A 26247-nucleotide genomic window follows, 5' to 3' on the forward strand; every position below is an offset into this window, starting at 1 on the left:
GGCGGCGGCGGCGGGGCAGGCTAGGCAGCCGAGGCGAGTGGAAGATGGCGGCGGAGCGGAGTCCGCTCCCCGATGGGCTCGCCGGTGCCGGCCTGTATGTTTGCGCCGGAACCCAGCCCCCGGGGCGCGCCCGCGCCGCGGCCGCGCCGCGCCCGCCCTCCACACGGGCTTCGACTCGGACTGCAGCGAGGACGGGAGGCGCTCACGGCGAGCCCGAGCTGGACCTCACCAGCAAGGTGGCGCGGGGGCCGCCGTAGCTCGCCGGGGCGGGGCAGGAGGGAGCCTAGGCCCGGCGCGGGGCATGCCGGGAGGGGCTAAGGGTGGGAGGGGCGACACCATGGCACGGCGCGCTGCCCCGCCCCCCCCCCTCCCCGGCCCCCCGCCAGGCTGCTCGCGGTGTCCTGCCCAGCTGCCGCCTTGACCACCGCCGGGGAAACTGAGGCCATGGGGAAACTGAGGGAGGGCCCCCCCCAGCTTTCGCATCCTCTCCGCACACCCCTGCTGTCCTCGGGGACTCCCACCCCGAAGCGGTCAGTCCCATCAACCAGCAGCTGGGGGATGGCAGCTGGCCTTCTCTGGGATCAGTAAGGAGGGGAGCCCCTGCCCCACCCCCCTCCCCTCCGCCCCCCTCCTCCTCCCCTCCCTTATCCCCCTCCCCACAAAGATAAGCACTCGTGAGCCTTCCTCAGCCGCCCGCCAGTGGGGCACCCCCTCCCCCAAGCCGTGGGGAAACCCAGCTGGGTGCCTGAGGGTGTTGACGAGCCAGGGCTGGGAGGGGGCGGCCAAAGGTCCCAGCCCCTTTTTCTACAGGGGAGGAGAATGAGGCCCGGGAGGGGGGTGACCAGACAGGAGCTGGAAGGGATCTGGCCCTGCCCCCCTCTTTTTACAAAGGAGGAAATTGAGGCTCGGAGGGAGGATGCCTTGCCCCTAGCCCATGGGGTCCCAGAGGGAGTGTTCTGTGCACTGGCTGGGCCCCCAGCTAATGATAGTTGATTCACATGCCAAGCTTCTCCCCACCCTCGACCCCTGCCGGCCCTGTCTGGCAGGTAGTAAAGGCATTGCAGGGGCTTTGATCCCCACTTTTGGGTGCTCAGATAGCCCAGGGACCTTGCTGACCTGGAGCTGCCTCCAGCCCAGGGTGGCATCTCCCGGAGGCGGAGGCGCGTGGAGTAGGGGAGGGAGATGGGGCTGAGTGATTCCCTGTAGATGGAAAAGGCATCGGTAGCAGAGGGCGTGATCCTTGGGCCACTTGGAAACAAAGGCCATGTCTCTCAGCAAGGTGTGGCCGAGGGGTTCCTGATGCCCCCAGGGGGCAACTTCCCTTGGCACCACAGTTTGGCAGTCAGGTCATCTTGAGGACCATGGGGAAGAATGATGACCTGTGGGGAGAACAACCACAACTATTTCTGCGATCTGTGCTTTCGAGGCATTGAAACCCTGCCCAGGCTTGTCTCTGGGGGGCTGGGAGGTCCTGGGAGGAGGCTGAGAGCCAGCACTGGAACCTGGCCAAGCGTCTGCCTCTTGGTCCAGTGCTCCACAGCCTGCCCTCACCCTGCTTACGCTCTCTCCAGGGGCCAGTTGATCCAGCTGGTTACCAGAGAAAGGAGATGTAACCCTCCCTGCCCAGGGCACTGTGTCTCCTCTTCACCTGGACCTTACAGCTGAGGGCTGCCTGGGTAAACTGAGGAAGAGCAGAGGATGTGGAGCCCCCGCCTTCTACCACCTCCCTACCTTGGATGGAGCATTGTTTTCATGGGGCCTGAGGAGGGTCCCCCTGCATTCATAGGTGTTCACACATCTCAGAGGCTTTGGAGTCTTGGCTGGATCCAATCAGGAGGAAGCCTTGCTTGTAACAGTGTGAGCCAGTTTCTCATTCAGAAAGAGTGCCCCCCCCCCGCCGTCTCTACCTCTAGGTCTCAAGTCAGGGGACCTGGGTTCAAATCCAAGCACTAACATTTAGGAGCTGTGTAACCTTGGGGGAGCTGTGATCATGTGGGCACAACCAACATCACACACAATGTGTGGTGTAAATCTCAAAGCACATTTATAAAACTATGAGTAGTTTTAGGGGTCCTGGAGAGAGGGAGAGGGAAAAAGAGAGAGAGAAGGAGAGAAAGGAAGAGAGGGACAGAGAGAGGAAGAAGACCACTGCTCAGGAAGCCATGGTTGGTACAGAGGGATGGCACAAGTCCAGGGTCACACCACCTGTATAATCACCCAAGGCCTGACTTTTTGCTATGTGCCCCAACCCCCCCCCCCCCCCCGTGTATGTTACTTGGGGGGCACAGGATGACCTTTCAACTATAATGTGACAACACCAAAGTAACGTATGTAAGGCCACGGAGAAAAGAGGGGTTTTGGCATTCAACATAAACCTTATGCAAAGTACCCCTGCTGCCCCTGACTCTCCCCTTCACCCCCATCATCTGCCCCAGGCAGGTCTTGCCCCATTGGCTCTAAAGTTGGGGCAGCTCGGGGAGTCACAGATCCATGTGTGACAGCAGGAGGAGCCCCTGGGAAGGCCATCAGAGCCAGGCTGGGGTGGTTATCCAGGGGAGCTTGCCCAGTGACAGCCAGGCACCTCTGCATGCAGACCAGCCCAGGGAAGGGTGCCTCGGGATTCCAGGGGGTAGCTTTATGCTAAAAACCCCTTTGAATACAGCCCCACGCAAGGAAGAACAGATCAAACCCCGCTCTGCTGCTCTGACAGTTGCATGCCTGCTCCTTCTGAAAAAACTGAGCTCCCTGCTCTTTTGGTCCTGCTCTGAAAAGCCGCTGGGGCCCTGGACCCACTGGGGCCGGCCACACGTGGAGGAGGCCCCAATTGATGCGATGTGTCAGGGGCTTAGCCAGAAATGGTGGATGGACGTTCTCACCAGCCTGGAGGGACTGTCCTCTTCCAGCTGGCGCCCAAGGCTGGGCTGGGCTGATTTCAGGGTTGTTATTGCATGGAGCACTTGGGCCATGGGTGGGTGGAGGAGCCAACTTTGCCTTGTGGTTTAGGGGAGCCCTTGATGATGTAGGGAGAGAGGAAGGGCAGCCTCTGCCCCATAGACTGCCCTCTGTGTCCAACCATGCTGGGTTGTGCTCCCTAGGCCAGTCAGAGCCAGGCCTGTGGGGCAGCAAGACCAGGGTGTTGAAAGAATGGAGGAAGGGTCGAAGGCTGCGTTGGTGCCACCTGAGGCACGTTCTGGCTGCCTGCCCCAGGAATCCTAAGGCTTTTTGGTTTCTCCTCTAGCTGGTGCTAGTAAGCCCAACATCAGAGCAGTAGACAGCCTCCTCCGGCAGATGTGGGAGAGGATGGACGAGGGATGCGGAGAGACCATATATGTCATTGGGGCAGGGATCAGGTGACACCATTCTTCCCTTTCAGCATTCTGTGGTTGCATTAGCCCAGAGGGCGGGGGTGCTCCTTTCACTGCCACACATTGGGATCCATTCATGCCACACTGTAGTTGTGAGTAGTCTGGCAGCTTCCTGGGCTGCAGGCGAGGCTCTGCAGGCGGGTGCGTGGAGGACAGGCCTGTTTCCCCCATCATCAGGATGGCCTGCAGCCTCACTGTGCCCTGGCTGGCCTCCTAGGCCTGGCTTGTATAAGCTGGGGCTCCCCTGGGGTCACCTTTGGTGCCCAAGGGCAGCACCTCCAGACAGGAGCGCACAGAAGGATTTTCCTTGTGGTCCTCCTTTCAACTAGAAAACTCTCTCTTGCCCCTCCTCATTCTTTCAGAAGAGCTCCCTGACCATCGGAATGGGCTGAGGGCTGGTCCCGAGGTCCTCTCTCCTGGGTGTCCTTCCCCCTGGGGGTCCTTAGTGGTGGTGGTGCTGACAGTGGCACAGTTTGCACAGTCTGGTGCTGCTCTCCTCTCCCCATCAAGAGAGACAAAGACATAGTTAGTGAATGGCCCCCTCCCCACTGCCAGGATGGCCAAGGAGCCCTGGGACTGCAGGCCCCCAACTGTGTGCCTCCCTTTTGAGCCTGGATCATGAGAGGACAGGCAGGCCTTGACTCTGACTATGGCTCCAGACAAGGGAAATCATGGGTCCAGCCATTTCCCAGGCCTTCCCAGCTGTACCAAGCTCTCCGTTAGCTCCAAACTGGCCTGCCATTCCCAGGCTTTGTTAGCGCTTCTTGGGTGGGCACCAGGGCCGGCTGTCCTGGGGAGGGAGAGATAGGGCTACATTCCCTTACCTGCTGCTCCTCAATGGGTTTTGGAGGATGATGGAGCCCATGGGCCTGGAGGTTCCATCCCGGGCTCGTCCTTGTTTTCCTCCCGCACAAATGTGGTCTTCGATCTTGCCTCAGCATCCCAGCATTCTCTTCCTGGCCAGGATAGGCTGGGCATCTTGCCAGGTGACCATAAACAGGCCCAGCCCTGCCATCTGCCGCCCTCCTGCCTTTGGTGGAAGGTGGGGGTGGGGGTGGGAGTAGGGGGTCCTCGTTAAAGGAGCGGTTCTATTTCTGATCTTAGTTTTGCCCAAGGAGGGCTGGTGGGTGAGGACACTCTGAGGTCCTCCATTCATTCACCAAGGCTTGGAGTGGCTGCTGTGTGGGGTGGGAGTTTCACACCCCTGGCGAGAGCAGGGAGACGTGCCCCCTGCTGGGATGGAGTGCAGTGAGGCAGGGACACAATGGTCAATTCTGGAGAAGTGCAGATGGGGGTGGGGGTAGGGGGGCCGAAGGGACTCTCAAGAGGGGAGAAGCTAGCTCCGGCTCAGCCCTCGTCCCCTCAGCGGCCTTTTGAAACGTTTCGCTGTTGCTCTCTCCCAGCTCGGCTAGTTGCCAGGGGCTCTTTCCCCACACTCCCCCCCCCCCCCCTCCAGAATCTTCCCTCCTGACAAACAAGTGAATCCTCGCATTGAATAGGTCTGAGAGTCTAGTGGGCCTCATCCCCTCCCTGGTGTTGGGGCCCTGTCAGCTTTCCCAAGTCCCCGGGCTGGCTCCTGAGAGCTTCCCGGCTCTGTCCGTGCTGCTGGCTGTCTCCTTCCTCCGGCCAGGCCGGGGGCAGTGAACAGACAGATACCCTTCCTTCAGAACCACATAGTGGGTGTCACTCTCTAGCTCAGAAAGCTTCCAGGTACCAGAGGGCCTGCTGGGTCCGTGCCTTTGCCTTTGTGGGCTGCTTCTGGTCTGCTGTGCCCTCCCTAACCTGGCATGAGCCTGTGTAGTCTCCACACTCTAGCTGCCATGCCCCCTCCCTTAGGAGCTTCCTCCAGCCTTTGTTAAGGCCTACTGTATGTCAGAGACTGAGTGAGGTCATGAAAAATGGGAGGGGCTTGCGGCCTAGGGAAGGGGTCTGGGCTAGAGATAGAGATAGAGCAGCAACCTTCCAGGCAGTGACAGTGAATGCCTTGGGCTCAGAGAAAATGTGGAGAATGATGAACTTGGGGACATTCGTCCATATGAGGGTCAGGGAAGACCCCAGCCAGGAGCCAAGATGGGTCAGAGAGAGGGGGCGAGACCCAGGAGAGCACGGTATCCTGGAAACAAGAGGGGAAGCCCTTCACGCGGGAAGGGTCAGTCATCATGTCAGGGGCTAACTCAAGGGCAAGGAGGATGAGCCCCCAGAGACCTTTGCTGGATCTTGGGGCATACTGCGTGGGCCTACAGACTCCTCATCGCTTTGGTGCCTTGGTGTCTCCCAGTGTGGCCCACATTGGGAGAGTCTTCTGAAGGCCCCGACACTCAGGACCTCTGCGGTCTGCCCTGTGCCCTTTCATCCGGCTTCTCCACGGCCTTTTCCAATCTCACATTGTGTAGCTAATTAGTTCCTTCAATCCCCAAGCACCAAATGGTGGCAAACCACTCATTAGTCCATCCCCTCCATCCTTCCATGGGAGAGGAGCAGTGTTAGTTGAAGCAGGTGACTCACATTCTGCTGGAGTCAGGCTTCTCCCCGTGGCATTCTCTCTCCAGCCCCCTTTGGCTCCCCTCAGGGCGATCAGTCATCCCATCACCCCTTCTGCATGTGCCTTTCCCATTGAGACAGGATAGCAGTGGCACCACTGTTGTAAGCCACGGCCTGGCCCATAATAAACTCCCCATAAACACTTGCTGACTGACCCAGCCTGAAGAGGGAGGGACCAGGCCGTAGAGCTTGGGCATCTTCCCAGGCTTGATGCAGTCAACCTCAGACCTGGGACCTGGAAGGTGACCTTGGGGAGCCCCTTGCCTGGATGGCCCCCCTGAGGTGCGCCTCCCAGTGGTCTCCTGGCTCTGGAGCTGAGCTCAAGCTGGTCCAGTGGCTCCTGCTAAAAGCAGTTTTCCAGGTGGTGAAGTGAAAGGAGGAGCACAGGGGGCTCAGGCCTGAAGAATGAGAGGGAAGCCCAGCTGCCCCAGGCCTGAAAGGGGCCTCTAGCCACACCATCTACTTACCTGCCATCCAGTCACTGCCCGTCACATGCCTGGCCAACGGGCTCAGTGCTGGGGGTTAAAGGCTATGACACAGACAGGCATCAAGTAAACACAGGGGAAATGGGGGTGGGGGAAAGGCCCTCCCCTAGTAGGTGACTGAGCAGGAGAGCTTTGAAGGAAACCGAGAGTCTAGAGTTGGAAGGGAGGAATGAGGTGGCGGGGGACAGCCTGGGCAAAGGCATTGAGGTGGGAATGGAACGTCATGTGTAAAGAGTAGCAAGTCTGTCCACCTCTTCTCTACCATACTCCAGTCTGTCCTACATTCTGCAGCCAGATGGAAATCTGAAAAGTCACTGTGATTGGGGTCTCCCCCCATCGAGTTGGAGATCTGTACTAGCAGGGGCCATGATCCCTCCAGAGACAATGTGAGACTCCTGCTGGGCTAGAGCAGGCTCGCTGCTGTGTGCATGTTCCTCAGTGACCCAACGGGAACTGGGCCACGTTTCCTGGAGCAGGAGTAGACAACTGGCTGCCGGGAGGCTCCTGCCGTCAGACTGGCTCGCTGGGGCCCCCTCCCCTGTGATAGGCACACTTGTCTCCTCCCTGCTCGGAAGGGCCAGAACAGGTTTTTAATGCTTCTCTGAACCAAGCAGGAGGTTTTTGAACTTTTGCCAGTGATGGCTTAAGGGTCCTGCTGCTGATGTCAGCCTCCCTTTGTAGCAGGGTTCCAGAGTCTGTCTGCCCTCTCTAATTAGAGTGCCTGTGCTTGTCCCGCCCAGAAGGAAGATGGATGAGGGAGCCAGGAGGAAGAAGAGCCTCCCCTGGAGTTCATCTATCATAGCACAGCGCCCGGTAGGGCAGGGTCCCACCTGAGTAACAGCCCATTTAACATGGGGAGACCGAGGTTCAGGTTTTCTGACTCCAGAGGACTCTCCTTCTCTTGCCTCCCTGCTGGGGTCTCTTCTGATTAGACTGGGAATGACTGGGTGGGTAAAGAAACGCTAGTGAATGTCCCATCTTCTCAGATCCAAAGGGCTGGCATGTGTGTGCAGGGGGAACCAGACCTGTCCTTCCCACTGGCCCCCCTGGGCATCCAGAACAAAGTTTTAAAAGGGGAGGGGCCTCTGTGTGAATTCATTCCTGAACTCAGCAGGTAGTTATGACAGTGCCTGATTCAGGGCTAAGCATTAGGGATAAAGAGACCAAAGGAAACCTTGGGGAGGACTGCCCCCCAGGGGGCAGGGGAGGCTGGTCGTGGGTGGGCTTCCCCTTTCCTTTGGGCCCTTCCCCAGAGGCTACTTGGGGAGGCCTTTGAGCTTCTTTCCAGTACCGAGGCTCTGCCAACATTAATTGTGACATTGCTGCTTGGCCAAGGAATAAGCAAGGTAATGTCATCTGCTGCCAGTGTCAATAGAATTAGGGAGTTGAAAGAAATTCCCTCTAGAACATGCCCAGCGTGGAAGCGGTCAGCTCTGCGTGCAGGTCTCCTCCAGCTGCAGAGAGCCAGGGTAGATCATTCCACTTCTGTTAGGAGGACATTTTTAAAAATGAATTTTATTTGGTAAATTGGGTCATGTTCTCTTTCTCTTTTATTCAGAACTTGACAGACACCAATAACATTAGTATTTCTGAGTGAGTCGTAGAAATGGGGAGGTTGGAATCAGGATCTCTCTAATGTAGGGCTTGATTTTCTGTTTGTGTATGCGATAAGTTCAGCAGGTCACTTTCAGAGCTGTCCTGCTTGGCCAGGATTCCTGGCCTTCCTTCTGTTCTCCTCTTCCCATCGGGGAAAAAAAAAAAGCAAAACCCTTGTAAGAAATACATAGTCAGGGGGCAGCTGGGTGGCGCAATGGATAAAGCACCAGCCCTGGATTAAGGAGGACCTCAGTTCAAATCCGACCTCAGACACTTGACACTTACTAGCTTGTGTGACCCTGGGCAAGTCACTTAACCCCTATTGCCCCGCAAAAAAAAAAAAAAAAAGAAAGAAAAAGAAAGGAATACACAGTTAAGCAAAATAAGTCACCAGGTTGGCCACGGCCTCAGACGTGGGTCTCCTTTTGCATCCAGTCCTTCGCCTCTTAAGGGATGATGCTCCATCCAGGTGCTCGGTCAACATAGGGAGCGGAGTTCTTTGGCCTTTCAAAATCTTTATCGTCCGGGTGTTGTTTGTTACATCTCTCAGCTCTGCTCGAATCATAGGGACCTTTGCTGGATCTCTCTGAAGTCATCCCTTTCACCCTCTCATAGGGTGCACCATAATCCCAAAGCCTCCCCATCCCATAACTGTTCAGGCCCCCCCTCAAGAAGAACTTTCCCCAGGACTTGTGGACCCTTGGGGCCTTTCCCTCTCTCTCCAGTCTCTTTGGGGGCGTTGGCCAAGCCACGGGGCTCCACAGTCCAGTGACTCTCTGCCATCTCCACCAGGCTGATGAGTATAAGATTACTAGGGATTTGGAGCAGTTTTTCATGTCTTTTAATAGCTTGCATTTCTTCTTTTGAAAACTGCCTGTTCACATCCTTTGACCCTTTCTCAGTTGGGAAATGGGCCACAACATTCTGGGACAGCTCTGAGTGTTCAGAAGAGCTCCCAACGTTCCCCTGCCTCAGTCACTCTGCCAACCTTTCCTTTTGTCTCTTTGTCCCCAGGACTTAGCCCAGTAACCGGCACGTCATAATTACCTGCCGAGTTTATGATGGAGGGAGGGAATTCACAGGATCCTGGATCCTAGAGCTGAAGGGGACCCTGAGCTCCTCCCCCCTCCTCATTCTGTCTGCTGAGGCCAGTGGGCAGGATGAGCCCGGGACCCCCTTGGCCAGGCCGGCCTTTCACATCCCTGAGAAGAGCCCCCCTGCAGCCGCCCTCGGTCTCCTCTTGGGAGGCCAAATAGAACCGGCCTCGGCTCTCCTCCCTGGCTGCCTTTTCTCCTGCCTCCTGAGTCTTGTCTCTCCCTAGATGGGCCTGCCCAGGTCCTTTCTGTTGGTCCTCACATGACACAGCCTCAGTGCCCCTCACAGTATACTCCTCTGGACTCTCCCTGGCTTGCCATTGGCTTTCCTAAAATGTGGCGCCTGGCACCGAGTCCAGTCCTCTCAAGTGTTCTTTCTTGCCCCCTCTTCCTATAAGCCAGGTAATGCACCTTAGATCCTGGGAGGGGTACTGTGCCTTTGAGCTTGTAGTCCACTTAGAACCTCTGAATCTCTCTCGGACAAATCACTCCCCCACATATACTTGGGAAGCAGAGTTTTTGAATCCAAATCTAAAGCTTTGCATGTATCCCGACTGAAGATCATTGTACTCCGTTGAGCCCAGTGCTCCAGCCTGTCAGGAGCTTGTTCTAAGGCTGCCTTGTTAGCTAGCAATGTCCTTAAGAGCAGTGGCACCCACTGTTGTGAGCCAGGGCCTGGCCCGTAGTAAACCCCCAAAACACTTGTTGACTGACTGAGCCTGAAGAGGGAGAGACCAGTCGTAGACCTCTAGAGCTTGGGCATCTTCCCAGGGCTGACGCATTTCCCTTGATATATCCCTGTGCCTCCCAGAAGCCAACCCTTATGACATTTTTTTTTAATGAAAAAGAAGAGGGGGAAAAATCAGCAAAACTGATATCCCCCCCCCCCAAACCTGTGAGCATATCTGGTGCTCCACATTCATGGATCCCTGCTGCCCCCTGAAAAGGAGTGGGGGCAGGCATGTCCTTTGGTCCCCGCCCCGACCTGTCTCATTGCTTCAGTGTCACACTCGTCCCTTCCTGTAGCCTAGTCATACCCCAGCCCCCTTTGATGGGCATCCCCTCCCTCTGCAGTTCTTTGATACCATAGGAAGGGCTGCTATAAATACCGGGACACAGATGAAACCTTTTTTTTTTTTTTTTTTTTGGTCACTGGCCTCCTTGGGGTCCTTACAGTGCAGCTTCTGGATCTGGGGGCGTGGATATTTTGGCCACTTTATCTGAGTTTTCCAGAACGTTTGCACTGGTGTGCCTGCCTTTTCCACAGCCTCACCAGCATCAGCTATTTCACCCAAGGTTCTCTGATTCTCCTTTCCCTCATTGTTAGTGATTTGGCGCACTCTTTCCTATGCCTGTTAATTGTTTCTGTTCTTTTTTGGAGAACTGTTCATATCAGCTGACCACTCATCAACTGGGAAATGGCTTTTGGTTGTATAGATTTGTTAGCTGCTTAGGAGGATAACCCCCCTCCCCATCGACCATTTCTTTCTTGTCCTAATTGCATTGATTTTGTTTATGTAAAAGCTTTTATATTTCAGATAATCAGTGTTACCTAGTTTACCTAGAGGTACCTCTCTCTGAAAGACTCCCCCCAAGCTCTTTTCCTCTCCATTTTGGTATAGTAAGATCCTGATGGTTCAGCAGACATTGTCCCCTCTGACACGCTTTCCCAGACTGGGCTGTCCTCTTGTCATGGTCCTGCTCTGTTACCCAACCGGGCTCCCCTCTCTGCAGGTCAGGGTGGCTGGGGATCTCCTGGGGCCTGCACATGAGTCTGCTCAGCCAATTCCTGTTCTTCTTCCTCCTCAGCTTGAGCAGAGTTGTCCTGTAGAGATTTAGTGCCTGGGATCCTTCGGGCCCTCTCTTTGAAGTCCACTGGACTGCCTTGCCTTTGCTCTCTTTCTCTGCTCACTAACTCTGGGAGGGAGAGGTCCTTCCTCCCAAGCACCAGAGAGACACAGAAGAGACACACACATGCACAAAGAGTGGGAGAGACAAACCCAAAGAGAGAGACAGAGAGGGGAGGGAGGGAGGGAGGAGAGAGAGAAAGAGGAAGGGGGGGGGGGAGGAAGAAGGGGGAGAGAAGGAGAGGGAGGGGGAGGGGGAAGAAAGACAGGTGATCCTTCAGCTGTAGAACTGAAGTCTCCTGTGGAGCCTCTGGGCCAAGCTTGGGCTCCTCTTCTTTGGTCTGCCCCAAGGCCCTCCGCCCACCCTGCTTCCCCCTTGCCCATGGCTTGGCTTTCATAGTCCCTCTGAGTATACGTGACTGTCCTCCCCATCTCCCACATCCTGGCCTTAGTTTCTCAGTAGGTTGTTTGCTTGGGCAGCCACGGGTGGGTCTTGGGTTGTGTGGGGTCCTTCTCCTCTGAACAGTGAGACATCCCGGCAGCTCATTGTTAGTCTTCCTTGTAGCCACTTTGGGGATGTCCGGCCGGGTGGAGGAGGATGGATAGACTTCAATTAGACACGCTGATCAGGGAGCCTGGGCAGTCACTGGGCAAGGGCTGGTGGTACAGGATGGTGAGTGAAAGAGAGGGCTGCATCTTGGTGCCCCAGGAGAATGGAGACAGTACTGTTGGGTACCATGTCCCTGGGGTGTGGGGCCCCCCTCCCGCTTTTCAGGAAGGTGGCCAGCGTGGCAGGTTGGGAACCCTGTCCTCAGCCACCTCCTCTTCATGGGACGATGGGACATTTGGAGAGATGATGTCGGCCATTCACACGGTCCATGAAGGTCTGTGGAGCACTTCACAGTCATACAGACAGACGGTCTCTTATTGGGCTCTTCCCAACGCCCAGGAGAGGCTGGCACTTCAGGCTTTATTAACCCCACTTTACAGATGAGGAGACTGAGGGTCAGAGAAGATAGGAGACTTGCCCATGATGACGCTGTTACCACATGTCCAAGGCAGGACTTGAACCCATGTCTCATCTCTTTCCAAGTCCTGCCCATTTTCTAGTGTACCTCACTGCCTGACGTTCTGTCTTTGACTTCTCTGGAGTGAGGGTATGGGGGGTGGGGTGGGGCATGAAGAATTCAGTGACTTGTCCTAATTCCAAATCGTTCTCTAGAAGAGTTGTACTGTGGATAACTTGTGCCCCTGTCTGGTGCACATCCTCTCTGGGGAAATGTCGAGGGCCACAGGGGAGGGGTGTGCACAAGGGCTGAGGGGGCAGCCACTCACCAGTCTGAGCAAAGGGCCCAGAGTGGGGGGCATTTCCCGAGAGATTGCCAGTGCCAAGGCCTGGATCCGGGCCCTCCTCCCAAAGAGCTGCCTTCATTGTGATGCAGCAGGCAGGGCCCAGAGGACCCAGAGGTGCTGTGCCAGCGCGGCAGGCAAGGCCCATGGTTCTCCATCTCACCAAAGCAAGGTAGTGAAGGCATGGGCAGGGGAAAGGAAGGTTCTCCGGAAGAGTGAGGATTTACCTGGAACATCAGGAATGGCAAGGGAGAATCTTGGAGTAGGTTGAAATCAATGAACACCAGGCGTGGGTGTTGGGCCTTTGGTCAGTATGTGGTAGGGAGCCATTGAAGGTTCTTGAGATGATGGTGGGCAGTAGGGAAAAAGAAGGGATGGAGACAAAAGGTGTGGCACGGACAGAGTCCACATGTGGGATGTGAGCACCCAGGGAGGAGGAGGCCAGGGACGGGGAGGGATAGGAGCGCAGCTGGCCAAGATCTTCACCTTCTGTAGCCTCCGTTTTCTCATCTGCCAAATGGGAAGAATGGTGTTTGTGCTCCCAACCTCCCCCTCCCCGTGTTTATGATGAAGTCATTTAGGAAACTGTTGAGGTGAGTTAGTGCTGGAGGAGAGAAGGGCCCCGGTGGAGCCAGGAAGGGGGGTGGGATCGTGTAGGAGGGAAATCTCGGGGGCTGGGGGTGAGAGAGGTTGAGTGAAGGAGCAAGCAGTCATTGCATGGTGTGGCAGATGCTAATACTGGGTATGGAGTGGGCTTTGGCCCTCCAGAGAGGAGAGCGGGGATGGAACAGCCGCTGGAGCAGGTGGGAGAGGGGGAGCCCAAGAGAGCTGAACAGAGCTCGTGGGAGAGGAAGAGCAGAGGGCCATGGTGGCCCAGAACCGGGGTTTGGTCGGACCAATGGCTAGGAAGCTGAAGGAGGAAGGCATTCTGAGGAACTTGAGGGCCTTGTGACCATGGCCTTTAGGGAAAAGTCTGGCTTGGGAGGGAATGGAAACCAGGAGGGAAGAGGAGGGAGAGCTGGGAAAATAGAGAAGGCTTGAGCACCCCCAGGATCCCCGCAGGGTAAGGGCAGGGCTGGAGTGGAAGGAAGGGAGGCTGTGCTGGCTCAGGGCTGGAGGCTCTGAGGGAGGCCAAGGGCCCAAGGGCCCCTCAGCTAGTGTGTGTCCAGCCTCGCGGGCTTGTTGTCAGGGTGCACGAGAAGGTGAGCCTTGTAGCTGCTGCTACCAAGAGGAGAGGCAGGGGTGCTCGAATGGCGTCGTGGTGGCCACCAGTGACGCAGAGAGGAAGCGAGGGGTCTGAGCCTGTTGGTTACCCCCAGACACTAGGATCACAGGTAGACTTGGCATGTGACCAGGCTATGTGCCAGGCAGCCTCCTGTCTCTCTGGCCTGCCGTGGGGCTGGGGGCTGGGGGTGTCTCCCTCTCCTTCCTTCCCCTCGGAACCCAAGGTCATGAGCAGAGAGCTGACATTGCAGCCTGGCACTGCCTGGTGGGCCCACATCAAGGCCTCCCCCTGCAGCGGCACTGGGGAGCCCAGAGGAGGCAAGGCTTCTCGACTGGAGGCCCATGGGGCTGTTGTTAGGATGTTTCCACGCTTGGCTTCCTGGGCCATCCTGGAGGTTGTTTTATGAGAAGGGGTGCTGTAGAAGGGGGATTCTTGTCAATGGCTGGCTCCATCTGTCCCTGAGACAGGTCGGAGGAAAGAGGGGCTGCCCTGGCATCACCAGGCCCAAGAGGCTTTACCTGTGCTACTCACCGAGCTCCTCAGGGGAGACTGGCCCGGACCAAGCAAGGATGAAGCCCCTGCCCACCCACCTGCCTCCCCTCCGGCCATTCTTAGGCTTTAGAGGCTCTGGCACGGCTGCTTCGGAAGCCCGGTACCCCTCACTTGGAGACTTCAGCTCGGCAGCCATGAGGGGTGCAGACCAAGCTGGCCCTTTGTCTCTTGGGTAGGACTGGATGGGGCTCAGTAAATTCTGCCTTTCTGCAGATGGGACTGAGTATGGGCTGAGTGAGGCAGACATGGAAGCCTCGTATGCCACTGTGAAGAGCATGGCCGAGCAGATGGAGGCGGACGTCATCCTCCTCCGGGAACACCAGGAGGCCGGTGGCCGAGTGCGGGACTACTTGGTCCGGAAGCGGGTCGGGGACAACGACTTCCTGGAGGTCAGGTGAGGAGATGAGGGGCTCCAGGCCAGCCTGCAGGAGGGTGGAGCCCCTGGGCCCGCCCTCAAGCTGGCAGTCCAGCTCTGCCCCTCTGGGCCAGCTGGCAAAAGGACAGGGTCCTGTTCTCTCCCCATGGTTCCCTGTCAAGATTTGGGTTTGGGTGGGCCAGGAGATGAGAGATGCCAGGAAAGGAAGCCCTGACCCGGGCCCTCTTGGGAGGAACTGGACCGTTTGTGCTCTTGTCACTCAGTGAGCCAGAGACCAGCACTGGGGAAGGGGAGGTCCAGGCTGAGGGGTAAATAGGGAACTTTGGGTTGGGCTGCTCTCCCCACCTGCTTTGGAGATGAAAGGGGCAGGGAGGACAACCTTTAAAAAACCTGAGGCCTCTGGGAGCACCCACTAGGCAGCCTGAGCTGCTCCTCCTCTGCTCTGGCCTGACTTCTCTTAGACACTGAGCTCAGCCACATGGGAGCTCCGTCTGTGGGCCCTTCTGGCCAGAACCCCAGGGAGATTCCCTGACACGTGCCGGGCTTGTGACTTTGTCTGTGGGCACATGGCCCGGTCAGGCAGAGAGCCTGAAGGCAGGAGGCTTCGGCAGGCCCAGGAGAGGGCTGCACAGATGCAGGCGAGCGGAGGGTGTGTTGTGTTTTCTTCCGCTCACACCCGTGCCCCCACCTTCACCCCCTCACACAGGGTCGCTGTGGTGGGCAACGTGGATGCAGGGAAGAGCACGCTTCTGGGGGTCCTGACGCACGGAGAGCTGGACAATGGCCGTGGCTTTGCTCGGCAGAAGCTCTTCCGACACAAGCATGAGATGGAGTCTGGCCGCACCAGCAGTGTGGGCAATGATATCCTGGGCTTCGACAGTGAGGGCAATGTGGTCAATAAGCCCGACAGCCACGGGGGCAGCCTTGAGTGGACCAAGATCTGCGAAAAGTCCACCAAGGTCATCACCTTCATAGACTTGGCTGGTCATGAGAAATACTTGAAGACCACTGTGTTTGGCATGACCGGCCACCTACCCGACTTTTGCATGCTCATGGTAAGTGTGAAGGGTGTCCAGCGGAGGCCTCTCCAGGTGTATGGAGAGTTCGTGTAAGTGGGGTGTCTGAGTTGGCCTCGTCTAAGACAAGACACTGCCAGGAGGGAGTGGGGGAGAGTTGGGGAGGGGATCTCAGGGCTGCGGATGGCCTATGAGTGCTTTGGAGGGACAGGGCCTGGAGCAAACGTCAGGAGCCTGCGCCCCAGCTCGGTTGTTCTAGGAGAGTCTTAGTGCTGTTCCCATTTTATGTGTCTAGTGAACACAGGGCTTGGGTGTGTGGAATCTCTAGACACAAAGTTAATCTGTTTACGGGGCTACCTGGAGATTTACCTGGGGAGCCAGGAACACATGATGGTCTTCAGAGGAAGAGAAGCAGCAGCGCCCTCTCCCTCAGAGCCGGACATGGGGAGGGATGGGTGTGAATGGGAGGGGTGAGATGTCCAGGCAAGGGGGAGAACGCCCTGTGAGCTAATATTTTTGGTCAGTCTGGAGTTTCTTAACTGATGGAGACTGGGTTATCAGCCTTGTAAATAACTTTCATAAATTACAAAGCTGCAAGAATTCTGTTTGGAAGGCAGCATTTGTGCTTCCTGTAGTAATCCCTCATCCTCCTGCCGTCCCTGTGGGCCGGCCCCTAAGCGAGCAGCTGCTTATAGCACGTTCACGCTCACCCCAGCAGCACAGATTCTTGGCAGGAGCAGCCTCATGCACACCCTCAGCCTCTGCATTTTCTGGTTGCCGCTGAACCCCTTGGTTGTGACCAGAGCCCGTGGGCAGCTGGCCTGTGGGCAGCCGGCCTGCCAAAGCCTGCAGACTCTCCTCAGAGCCGTGTTTGCACATGCCTACAAACGGTGCATGGGATGGTGGAGGAGATCTCTTATATGGGAGGACTGTTATCAAAATATTTGTTAAAGAAGTTCCTGGACCCCGAGTTGAGATGCTTAGAGATTGGACTTAGTGTTGTCAGTGAAGCTAGAACACAGGCTGTCAGAGCCTGCGGGCCCTCGGTGACGAAAAACTGAGACCTGGGGCAGTGAACGATCGCGCCCCTGTGGTCAGCAAGTAGCCGAGGCAGGCCCCACGTTCTCTGCTGACATCCCACCATGCAGCGGTCTTCCCCCAGTGGGTGTGGGCAGGAGTGGTATTGGGGGATGTACAGTTCCCTCCAGTGGGCTTTGAGTAAGCACGCCCCGCCCCATGCTACAGTTATAGGAGCTATGACGTTCAGTCTTTTCAGGGCCTGTGGCCTGTCCACCCCTTTGTGAGGGTGCAGTCGTCCTTTTGGGCAGGGTCTCCTGCCCTCATCACCAGCCCCTCCACACGTAGTGCAGGTTGGCCAATGAAGCTTTTCCCAGGCAGACCCTGCCCAAGACTGAGCCCAGACTCCCCTCCATGCCAAGATGAAGCTTTGGAGGAGGATGGGGAGAAAACACTGAGCTGTGCCACAATGAGGACATTTTCCCATGGAGTCCTGGTTCCCAGCCACTTGGGCGTGATCCAGGCTTTAGGCAGGGCCCAGGGTAGCCCTTGGGGTTCAGAAGAGGTTGCTCCCCTCATTCTGTGGGGAGGGGAGGCCTTTCTGGGCTTTTCTTGTCTGTGTCTCCCTCCAAGTTGGCCAGAGAAGATTGCCTGGCAAGTCGGAGGCCTTTCCCAGATGCTTGCCCCCAGCTGCTGGTCTCTTCTTCTTCTTTTTTTTTTAATGTATGAGGTATTTTATTTTTTCCGTTACATGTAAAGATAGTTCTCAACTTTTGTTTATACAAGCTTTACAATTGCAGATTTTTCTCCCTCCCTCCCGTCCCTCCCCCCTCCCCTAGACAGCAGGTAATCGGATATAGGTTATATCTATATATGGTATAGGTTATATCTATATATGGTATAGGTTATATCTATATATGGTATAGGTTATATCTATATATTGGTCTCTTCTTTTGCACACATCTCCTGTTGCAGCGCCATGTGTCCTTGTGGCGCCTGTCACACCTCTTGGCACAAGTGGCCGTCACCAGGGACACAGGGCAGCCGCACCTTTCACTTGGCTGTGCCCTCTGGCTTGCTGCAGTTTTGATTGAAGTCCTGAGCTTTCTGAGCCATGTTGAAATGGTGCTGGGGAAGTGGGGGGCCCCGGCATCCTCGAATCTCATGGAGCACCATGCTCCGGGACGCTGGAGTCTGGGCTCAGCAGCTGATTAGCCAGAGGCCTCCCCGCAAGTCCCGTTTCCTCACCCATAGAATGGAGACCATTGTACTTGTCCCCCTGAGCTTATAGGACTGTGAGAAGCCTGCAGTGATGGGGCAGAGGCTTCTGTGCCCAGGCTGCCAGAGTTCAGCTCTGCTGGGTCCTCTTTGATCTGTATCTTCTTGGTGAGTTGTTGGCTGATGGCCACGTGGCTTCATAGAATCCCTGCCTGTGACCCGTGCTGGCTGGGTGATCCTGGCCACGGCTCCTAACCTCTTCTTCTTTTTTTTTTTTTTGGTGGGGCAGTGAGGGTTAAGTGACTTACCCAGGGTCACACAGCTAGTAAGTATCAAGTGTCTGAGACTGGATTTGAACTCAGGTCCTCCTGAATCCAGGGGTACTTTATCCACTGCACCATCTAGCTGCCCCTGGGTCCTACCTCTTAGTGGGTGCCCATGACCTTTCGCCATTAGCCTGCCTGCCTTGGTGGAGGGAGTTCTCCACACTGATGCCATTGTTGCCCTCCGCGCCTTGCTGGCATCAGAGTGGTGCCGGGGCCACCAGCGTCTGATCTCTTCTCATCCCAGCCATCCTGTTCCTCCTTGTCCTTCTGGTCTTCTCCTGGCATCCTGAGACTCCCGTTCTGAGAAGGGGGCTCTGCCCTGGCCTCCCTCCTACTTACAGCACCTTTCTTTGTCTGGGGCAGGTGGGCAGCAATGCTGGGATCGTGGGCATGACCAAGGAGCACCTGGGCTTGGCACTGGCCCTCAACGTTCCCGTCTTCGTTGTGGTCACTAAGATTGACATGTGTCCTGCCAACATCCTGCAAGGTAATCAAGAGACCCTGCACAGGGGGCCTCTGCCAGGGTCGCCCACATTGGCTCCCTCCAGCAAGCCTGGATCATCTTCTTGCTCGTTTCTTGTTGGAGCTTGGCTTGGAAGGGTCTTTTTAAATCGAGCGACTTGCCCATCAGATCCCGTAGGGTGGAACCAAGGGCATCAGGCAGGAGGCAGAGAGAGGCAGGTGTGCCCGGGTCCCATGCCAGCTGCGTTCCCACTGCTCCCCTTCCCTCCGGGTTGGCTTTCTGCCTGTCCGGCTGGGACCCCTCCTCCCCTGTGCCTTCAAGACTCCTCTCGAAAGGCTACCCTCACGTCTCCCGCATGTCCCTCTTCTGGCTCTCTCGAGTACCATCCGGTTTCCCTCGTGTCATTCACACCAACTATGTGGCTCCCCGTGCCCTGGTCTTCAGGAAGGTTTTTCTGACATTGGGCCCAATTCAACCAATGTTCTGCCATGGGTGGGGGGCACTGGGCGTGTGTAAGGATGACAACACAGCCCTGCCCTCTGCCTGGGATCTGGTGCGTGCCCATAAGGAGAGGAAAGGGAAGGAGGGTGAAGGTAAAGGGGTGGCCGCAGGCAGGCGGCCCGTGTGTGCGACCGGAGGGGAGCCTGGTTTGTCTTTTACTCTCCAAGCCCTGAGCACAGCTGGAGCTGAGGGTCAGTCTGCCTATGCTTCTCTATCACCAGAGTGGCCGAGGGGCCCCACAGCTGCAGGAACAGGCCTGTGTAGCAGTGGGGCACTGATCTCTCCTGTGGGACCCTTCCATGTGGCATTCAGTCTGCTGCTGGGGTGTGGGTAGGGCTGCACGCTATCCTGGGAGCACCACCTCTCTGCTGGCCAGCGGCCGGGGGAAGCCAGTGAATGACCCAGCCTGGGGAGCTTAGGACCACCCAGGCCACAGGAAGTAGCCCCTCTGTGAGCGCCCTTCTCTCCCCCTTGCCTGTCCATCTATCCGTCTGCCTGTCTCCTGCTTGCATCAGTGATGAGTGTGCCACTCCCCTCTCAGCAAGCCTGGCCAAAGGGATGGCCGGACCCCCTAATTCTGTTCCCTTTTGCTCGTTAAGAGACCCTGAAGCTGTTGCAGCGCCTGCTGAAGTCTCCGGGCTGCCGCAAGATCCCTGTGCTGGTGCAGAGCAAGGACGATGTGATCGTGACTGCATCCAACTTCAGCTCTGAGAGGTAGCGGGTGTGGCGGAGCAGGCGAGGAGCGCCCCAGGCTGGGAGCCTGTGTGCACGGGTCCCTTGGCCAAGGCCCCACTGGTGTGTCTGTGGCAGGGGCCTCAGCTCGCCCTCCCAGGCCCCAGGAGAACTGACGCTGGCCCCTTCTGCCCACTCCCTCTCCTCGGGCCCAGCTCACGTGCAGCCTCTTCTGCTCAGACCTGAGGGGTCCTAGGTCACATGGCCATTGGCTCGGTGGCCCTGCCCTCCTCCTTGGCCAGGCCCCGCCCAGGCTCCCACTCCTGTGGGACTGGTTTTCTGGGGGGGGTTCTCAGCCCACCCGCAGGCTCTGGCTTCCTCGGCCGCGTCTGTGGCAGCGCGGGCTCTCCTTCGTTGCCGCCCCTGCTGGGACTTGGCTGTCGTGGGCCTGGGCCCAGTCCCTGGAGGAGCAGGCGGCCACTTCTTGCCCTTAGTGCCTCCTTCTTCGTTGAGGCTGATGAGGTGGTGCTAGGGTGTCTGGGCCCAGGCTCCCCTCTGGCAGGGCACCCCCAGCTGTGCCGTCCGGGCCCAGGCTCCCCTCCGGCAGGGCACCCCCAGCTGTGCCGTCCGGGCCCAGGCTCCAGCCATGGGCGCTTACCAGCATCCAGCCCCGGGGGCCCTGAGGAAGGGGAGCCGCCTCAGCTCGTTTCTGTTCATGTTTTCTTCACCCCCTGTCCAGGATGTGCCCCATATTCCAGATCTCCAACGTCACAGGAGAGAACCTGGACCTGCTCAAAATGTTTCTGAACCTGCTCTCCCCACGCACCAGCTACCGGGAGGACGAGCCCGCCGAGTTCCAGATTGATGACACGTACTCTGTGCCGGGCGTGGGGACGGTGGTGTCAGGAACCACGCTGAGGGGCCTGATCAAGCTGAATGACACATTGCTGCTGGGCCCCGACCCCCCTGGGCAACTTCCTGTCCATCGCGGTGAAGTCTATCCACCGCAAGAGGATGCCGGTGAAGGAGGTGCGCGGGGGCCAGACAGCCTCCTTTGCTCTGAAGAAGGTGAGGTCGGGCCTGGAGCTGACCAGGGGCCCAGGTGGAATCTGGCACACCTGCCTCTCCCCATCCTCAGGCTTGGGATCCTTAGCTCCCTACCTCGATGGAGTCGTTTCCTTTGGAATTCCTCTGTATTTGATTTTGTGCATTCAACAGTGTGGTTCTACAAAGGGCTTCGTAGGCTTCACCAGCCTGACCGCCCCAAAGACACCAAGATGGCCTTGGTGTAGAGTGAATGGGGGACCCTGGGCCCCTCTAGAGCCGGGAGAAGCCAGACCCCCTTGGGGACTTTGAAGGCTGCATCCTAGTGTGGGAGGAAGCTGCAGAGCGGGGGTGGGGACCAGGGGACTGGGGGGGGGGGGGGCGGTCAGCCCTGGGACACCGGCACAGCAGAGGATTCTGGCCCAGGGCAGAGAGGGCCGGGGGAGGCTGGGACTCACCCTGGCCGCTCCTGAGCTGGGGGAGCCTCAGAGCACTCCTTTTGGTCCCCCCTGCCCCAGATTAAGCGCTCGTCCATCCGGAAAGGCATGGTCATGGTGTCTCCACGCCTGAATCCCCAGGCTTCCTGGGAGTTTGAGGCCGAGATCCTGGTTCTCCACCACCCCACGACGATCAGCCCGCGATACCAAGCGATGGGTGGGTGTCCAAGCAGCTCCCCAGCCCTGATCGTCTCCTCCCCAAGCCGGGGTTTTCATGCCTCTACAGCCATTGGGGGGGACAGTGTTCAGAGCTGGCAAACCAGAGGGAGAAGCCTGCATCCAAAGAGCACAGACCTTGTCCCTCCCCTCACTCTTCCCAGCAGGCAGGACCCCCCCTTGCAGCCAAGGGCCTCAGTTGGATGGGCAGGCTGGTCCCTCTCCTTAACTGTAAGATCCAGGAGGGCAGAGCCCATGGTTTATCTTGATTCATTTTTGTTCAGCAAATGTTGCCAGGCCCACCATCCCAGTCCATCCCAAGGTCAAGGTCAGCTCCCCTGCCTTAGCCCCTTCCCCAACATGAGCATCTCCCCATCCCTGTGGCAGTGCATTGTGGGAGCATCCGGCAGACTGCCACCATCTTGAGCATGGACAAAGACTGTCTGCGCACTGGGGACAAGGCCACAGTTCACTTTCGCTTCATCAAGACGCCCGAGTACCTGCACATAGACCAGAGGCTGGTGTTCCGCGAGGGCCGCACTAAAGCCGTGGGCACCATCACCAAGGTTGGGGCCATCCCCTCTCCCCGCTGTGTCAGGCTGCCTGGGTGGGAGGGCTGAGCCACTGTGGCCACTGTCCCAGAGCTAGAGGAGAGCCCCCTCACCCTTCTCTGTGCGGGGATCCGCTCCCCAAGCTCATGGGGCCCAGTGCTTGGGGCAGGGATGCAGGCCCAGGGCAGAGGTCACTCGGCTCTTGGGAGGAGAGGACAGACAGGCACTGAGGCCCTTGACGGGTCTGGCTGCACAGAATGGAGGGAGTCAGGGCCTGGGAGAGGAGAGGAACTGTGCTTGGTTCCTTCCTTTCCTGGGCCCGCTGTGGCCACCCATAATGAACTCCAAGCCCTGCCCAGAGTGCCCTACCTGGCACGGGCAGCCACCAGCTCCTCCTTCTCTCCCTGGCCTCTCAGCTCCTCCAGACGACCAACAACTCCCCAATGAACGCCAAACCCCAGCAGATCAAGATGCAGTCGACAAAAAAGGGGCCCCTGACAAAACGAGATGAGGGGGGGCTGCCTAGTGGGCTGTCAGCGGGAGGACCTCCTGGAGAAGAAGCCTCCCCGACAGGGGCCGCCCAGCCCACCCCTACCGGCATCCTCCAGACACAGGTAGGCATACACCCGAGGGACAGGGCCTGGACTGTTGGGGGCCGGAGCTCCTGTCAAAGCTCCTCCCCAGGGCAGCTGCCCCTTTCACTCTTGGGGAGCAAAGCAGAGGAGCTGAGTGAAGGCCCGCGGGCAGATGGGCAGTGGGGCTCTGCCGTCTGAGGGGCCTGGCTGTGGCTTCCTCCTCCCCAGTCTCACCAGCTGGTTCCTCTCTGCTCTTCCCCAGTCTGTCCTGTCGCCCACTCACCCCAGCTTCTGATGCCTTTCTCTTCCCGGGAGGTTGTTGGTGGGCGCTGGGGCCTCTGCCTCGCCCGGCATGCGCTGTCCTTTGGTCCCTCTCTCATGCTCGCTCTGTTTCTCGCTCATCTCTTCTCTCCCCTTCTCTCAACATTCCTTCCTGCCAGGCCACCCAGGATGAAGAGCCCCCTGGTCGTGAGGGCACCAAGGTATTCCGTGTGTGCCAGGGTGCCGGCGGGGGAGGGCGGCCCCAGCCGCTACCGCCGCCTGCTTGTCTGGCTCTCTGTGTCCCTGGGTACTTGGCTCGCCGCTGTCCTCTTTGGCCTGCCTGCCTGGTCTCTTGACATCCAGGGTAGTAACTTCCCCTGTGTCAGAATTCCCTGTCTTTCCTTACATGAGCCCTATGTGAGGAGGAGGAGGAGGAGGAGGAATCCCATTCTAGAGACTGGGAAACCAGGGCTCAGAGAAATGAAGAAAACTTGCTGAGGTCACTTAGCTAGTGGCATGTGCCATGAACTGACCCCTGGGGCTCTGCTCCCCTGCCTGCTCCCCTGCCTGGAGTCATCCAAGCTACGTGGCCCTAGATGCGTCCTTGGGAGCCTCCCCCTCTCCACGCTGAAGCTCCCCTTCTCTCTCTTGCAGCCCAAGCCCAGCAGTGGGGGCCGTCGACGGGGAGGTCAGCGGCACAAAGTGAAGTCCCAGGGGGCCTGCGTGATGCCGGCCAGCGGCTGCTGAGCCCCCCCCCCCCCCCCCCAGCCTTCCCTGGAATCCTTCTGTCCCCCACCTCCCGTCTGAAAGAGGAAGGACAACAGCTGTCGCCACACAACCCCGCACCCCCTCCGCCTCTCCACCCCAGCGTTGCCCCTGGGATTGTAATTTATAAGCTCAAGAAGGGGGCCAGAGGAGCGTGGGACTGAGCAGCCCCCACTTTCCTCCTGGTCCCTCTGCCCTCCCTTTCCCTGACACATTTTTGTACATCTTGGGCCCTTAGTTTTTATTCCTTTTTATTATATATATAAATATATATATATATCTATAGTGTGTGTGTATGTGCATGTGTGTGCGTGTGTGTATGTGCGTGTGCGTGTGTGTGTGTGTGCGTGTGTGCGTGTGTGTGTGTGTGTGTGTGTGTGTGTGTGTGTGTGTGTGTGTGTGTGAAGATGAAGGTGGCTGGACCAGGTAGCAAGCCCATGTCTCCTCTCCCCCTCGCCTCGGCCATTGACCTATAACCATCCTCAGGGGTTCTCTGATTTATGGGCCTTGAGGCGGGATGGGGAGAGGCGGGAGACACCGCACTCTTTGCCCCTTAGATTGCCTCTCCTTCCTTGTTGGGACCCTCCCCACCCCCCTTCTGAAGAGCAGGGCAGCAAGAATGGCCCCTGGGTGGGGAGAGGCCCCTCTGGGGCCCCAAAGCAGGGGCCTTCCAGCCCTTCACTTGTGCTCTCTTCAGTGGGGGCCAGAATGGAAGGGATGGCCTCCCCTTCACCTCTTTAACTCTTTCTAGTACCCCTTTCCCTGAAAAGGAGTGCTCCAAGCGCTTAATTTTTCATCAGTAGATTGGAGGGCTTCAGATTGGCCTCATGCCCACTCAACTTGCCACAGATGGCTTTCTGTTTTTTCCCTCTGAAGACAATCTCCCCTCTTCCTTCCTCCTTGTCCCAGCTCAGCAGCCCCAGAGTGAGCCCACCCTCCAGTCCTGGGGTGTGGTACATCCCTTGGAGTTGGCTGTAGCTTTGGGGAGTCTGGAGAAGTCCTCTCTTCCCCCTTTCACTCAGGCCTAGAGGATGGACCTTCAGCTTGCTCAGGATCATGCTTATGAAGTTCCCTGCGGGCGAGGGGACCCCCCCTCCCCAAATGGAAGCAGCTGCTTCCATCGCTCTCCTGAGCCATCCCAGCTGCCCTTCCACCCTTCCCACCAGCCCCCCCCATCATGGCCGCTACTGGAGTGTAGGGATGTGCCCAGCAAGCGGATTTGGAATCTCTGGGTGCTGAGGGTGAGTGGACAGGGTTCTCCCAGGCTTGACTTCTGTACTTCAAAGATGCCCAGGCTGGGTGTGGGGCCAGTTAGGGTGGCAGCCTCAGCATGCACTTGCTTATTCTTCCCTTTGGGAGCCCCCACAGCCCAGGTCTGTGCCCTGTCCCAGCCAGGACCTCCCTTAGCCTCTCCCTCTCTTTCTACCCAAAGACAAGGCCCCTTCCCCAGCTCCTGCCCCCAGGTGTTTCCCCTGGTTGTTACTGACCAGCATTTATGGACCGGCCAGACTGACATCCAAAATAAAAGTGTGTTCCAAGTTGAATAGCCTCACGTATTCCCTTGGCCAGCCTGAGAGCACCTCCTGGGAGCCTGTGGAGGCCATTGAACAGTTGGGTTAGATGTCCCGCTGGGAAGAGGCCAGTGCCCTGCATAGTCTTAAGAGAGCCCTGGGACCAGAAGGGAACGAGGTCCAGACCTGCCTTTCCCAGCCTGAAGCCTGTGTTCCCACAGCTTGCCTCAGGAGAGCTGTGGGGCAGTCTGAAGCGAGAGGGTCCCTTCACAGGGAAGGTGTTCATCTTAATGGATAAGAAGTGATTGGTTATTGATGTGTAAATCATTTCTGAATAAACTTTGCAGTCATCTTGATAGAGCAAAGATCAAACCCCCCAAATTATAGATAAAAAGAGAAAATGTCATGTAATTAAAACGACTTCAGCCTGACCCATTCAAATAAGTTAAAAGGGCTGAAAAGGAGGAAAAAGGCAGAAGTGTAATCAACATAAAGCAGTTGCCAAATGCAGAGGCCAAAATATCCTAGAAACTGCTTCAGCCAACCAACACCAGATCTCCTTAACAAGTAATAGAGAAACATGGCAACCAAGGGCAGCGCCAGTTTAGAAATGAACTAATTTCCAGAACCTTTAAGAGGATGGTAGAAGATCATGAACAGAATCACCTCTAATCTTATAAAAACAGCAAGAAGTAGTAGAAGAAAAAGTAAATTTCCAGAAAACTGGGTGCAAGACCTAATTAAACTAAATTATCACAAGAGTATTTATTAAAAATAAAACTGACAAAAAGATAAAAGTCCTAAAAATGGAACAGATCTGTTGGTGTTTCTGTAACAAATTATTTTATCAGTATTTTAACATTTGAACTCTAACGTTTCTGTCCCTCATGTCCTATAAAGATGTAGAAAATGGAAAAGAAGGCCAGATTGAGAAATGTTTATTGATTGATTACATTGTCTACGAGAGAGGCACCTTTGCTTCCTTTCCTTTCACTCTCTTGTTAACTATCTACAGTCTGGCTTCTGACCTCATTATTCAACCTCTCATGGCCTCTTAACTGACAAATCTAATGGCCTTTTCTCCATCCTTGTCCTTCATCTCTCAACAGTCAAGGGGGCGGTTAGGTGGCGCAGTGGATAAAGCACTGGCCCTGGATGCAGGAGGACCTGAGTTCAAATCCGGCCTCAGACACTTGACACTTCCTAGCTGTGTGACCCTGGGCAAGTCACTTAACCCCCATTG

General features: G+C 57.0%; 1 protein-coding gene across 1 annotated transcript; it reads left to right on the forward strand.

Moving 5' to 3' along the window:
• On the forward strand, window positions 1-25037 carry GTPBP1 (GTP binding protein 1). The gene is given in 13 exon segments (XM_043967351.1): window positions 1-236; window positions 3239-3350; window positions 14269-14449; window positions 15138-15486; window positions 18372-18495; window positions 19572-19686; window positions 20384-20606; window positions 20608-20712; window positions 21207-21342; window positions 21729-21907; window positions 22309-22506; window positions 22908-22949; window positions 23383-25037. Coding segments are annotated over 12 exon segments (1767 nt in total). The 5' UTR covers window positions 1-236; window positions 3239-3328; the 3' UTR covers window positions 23476-25037.
• The last annotated feature ends 1210 nt before the right edge of the window (window positions 25038-26247 follow it).

The sequence above is a fragment of the Dromiciops gliroides genome, chromosome 5, assembly GCF_019393635.1.
Source record: "Dromiciops gliroides isolate mDroGli1 chromosome 5, mDroGli1.pri, whole genome shotgun sequence".
Taxonomy (NCBI): Eukaryota; Metazoa; Chordata; class Mammalia; order Microbiotheria; family Microbiotheriidae; genus Dromiciops; species Dromiciops gliroides.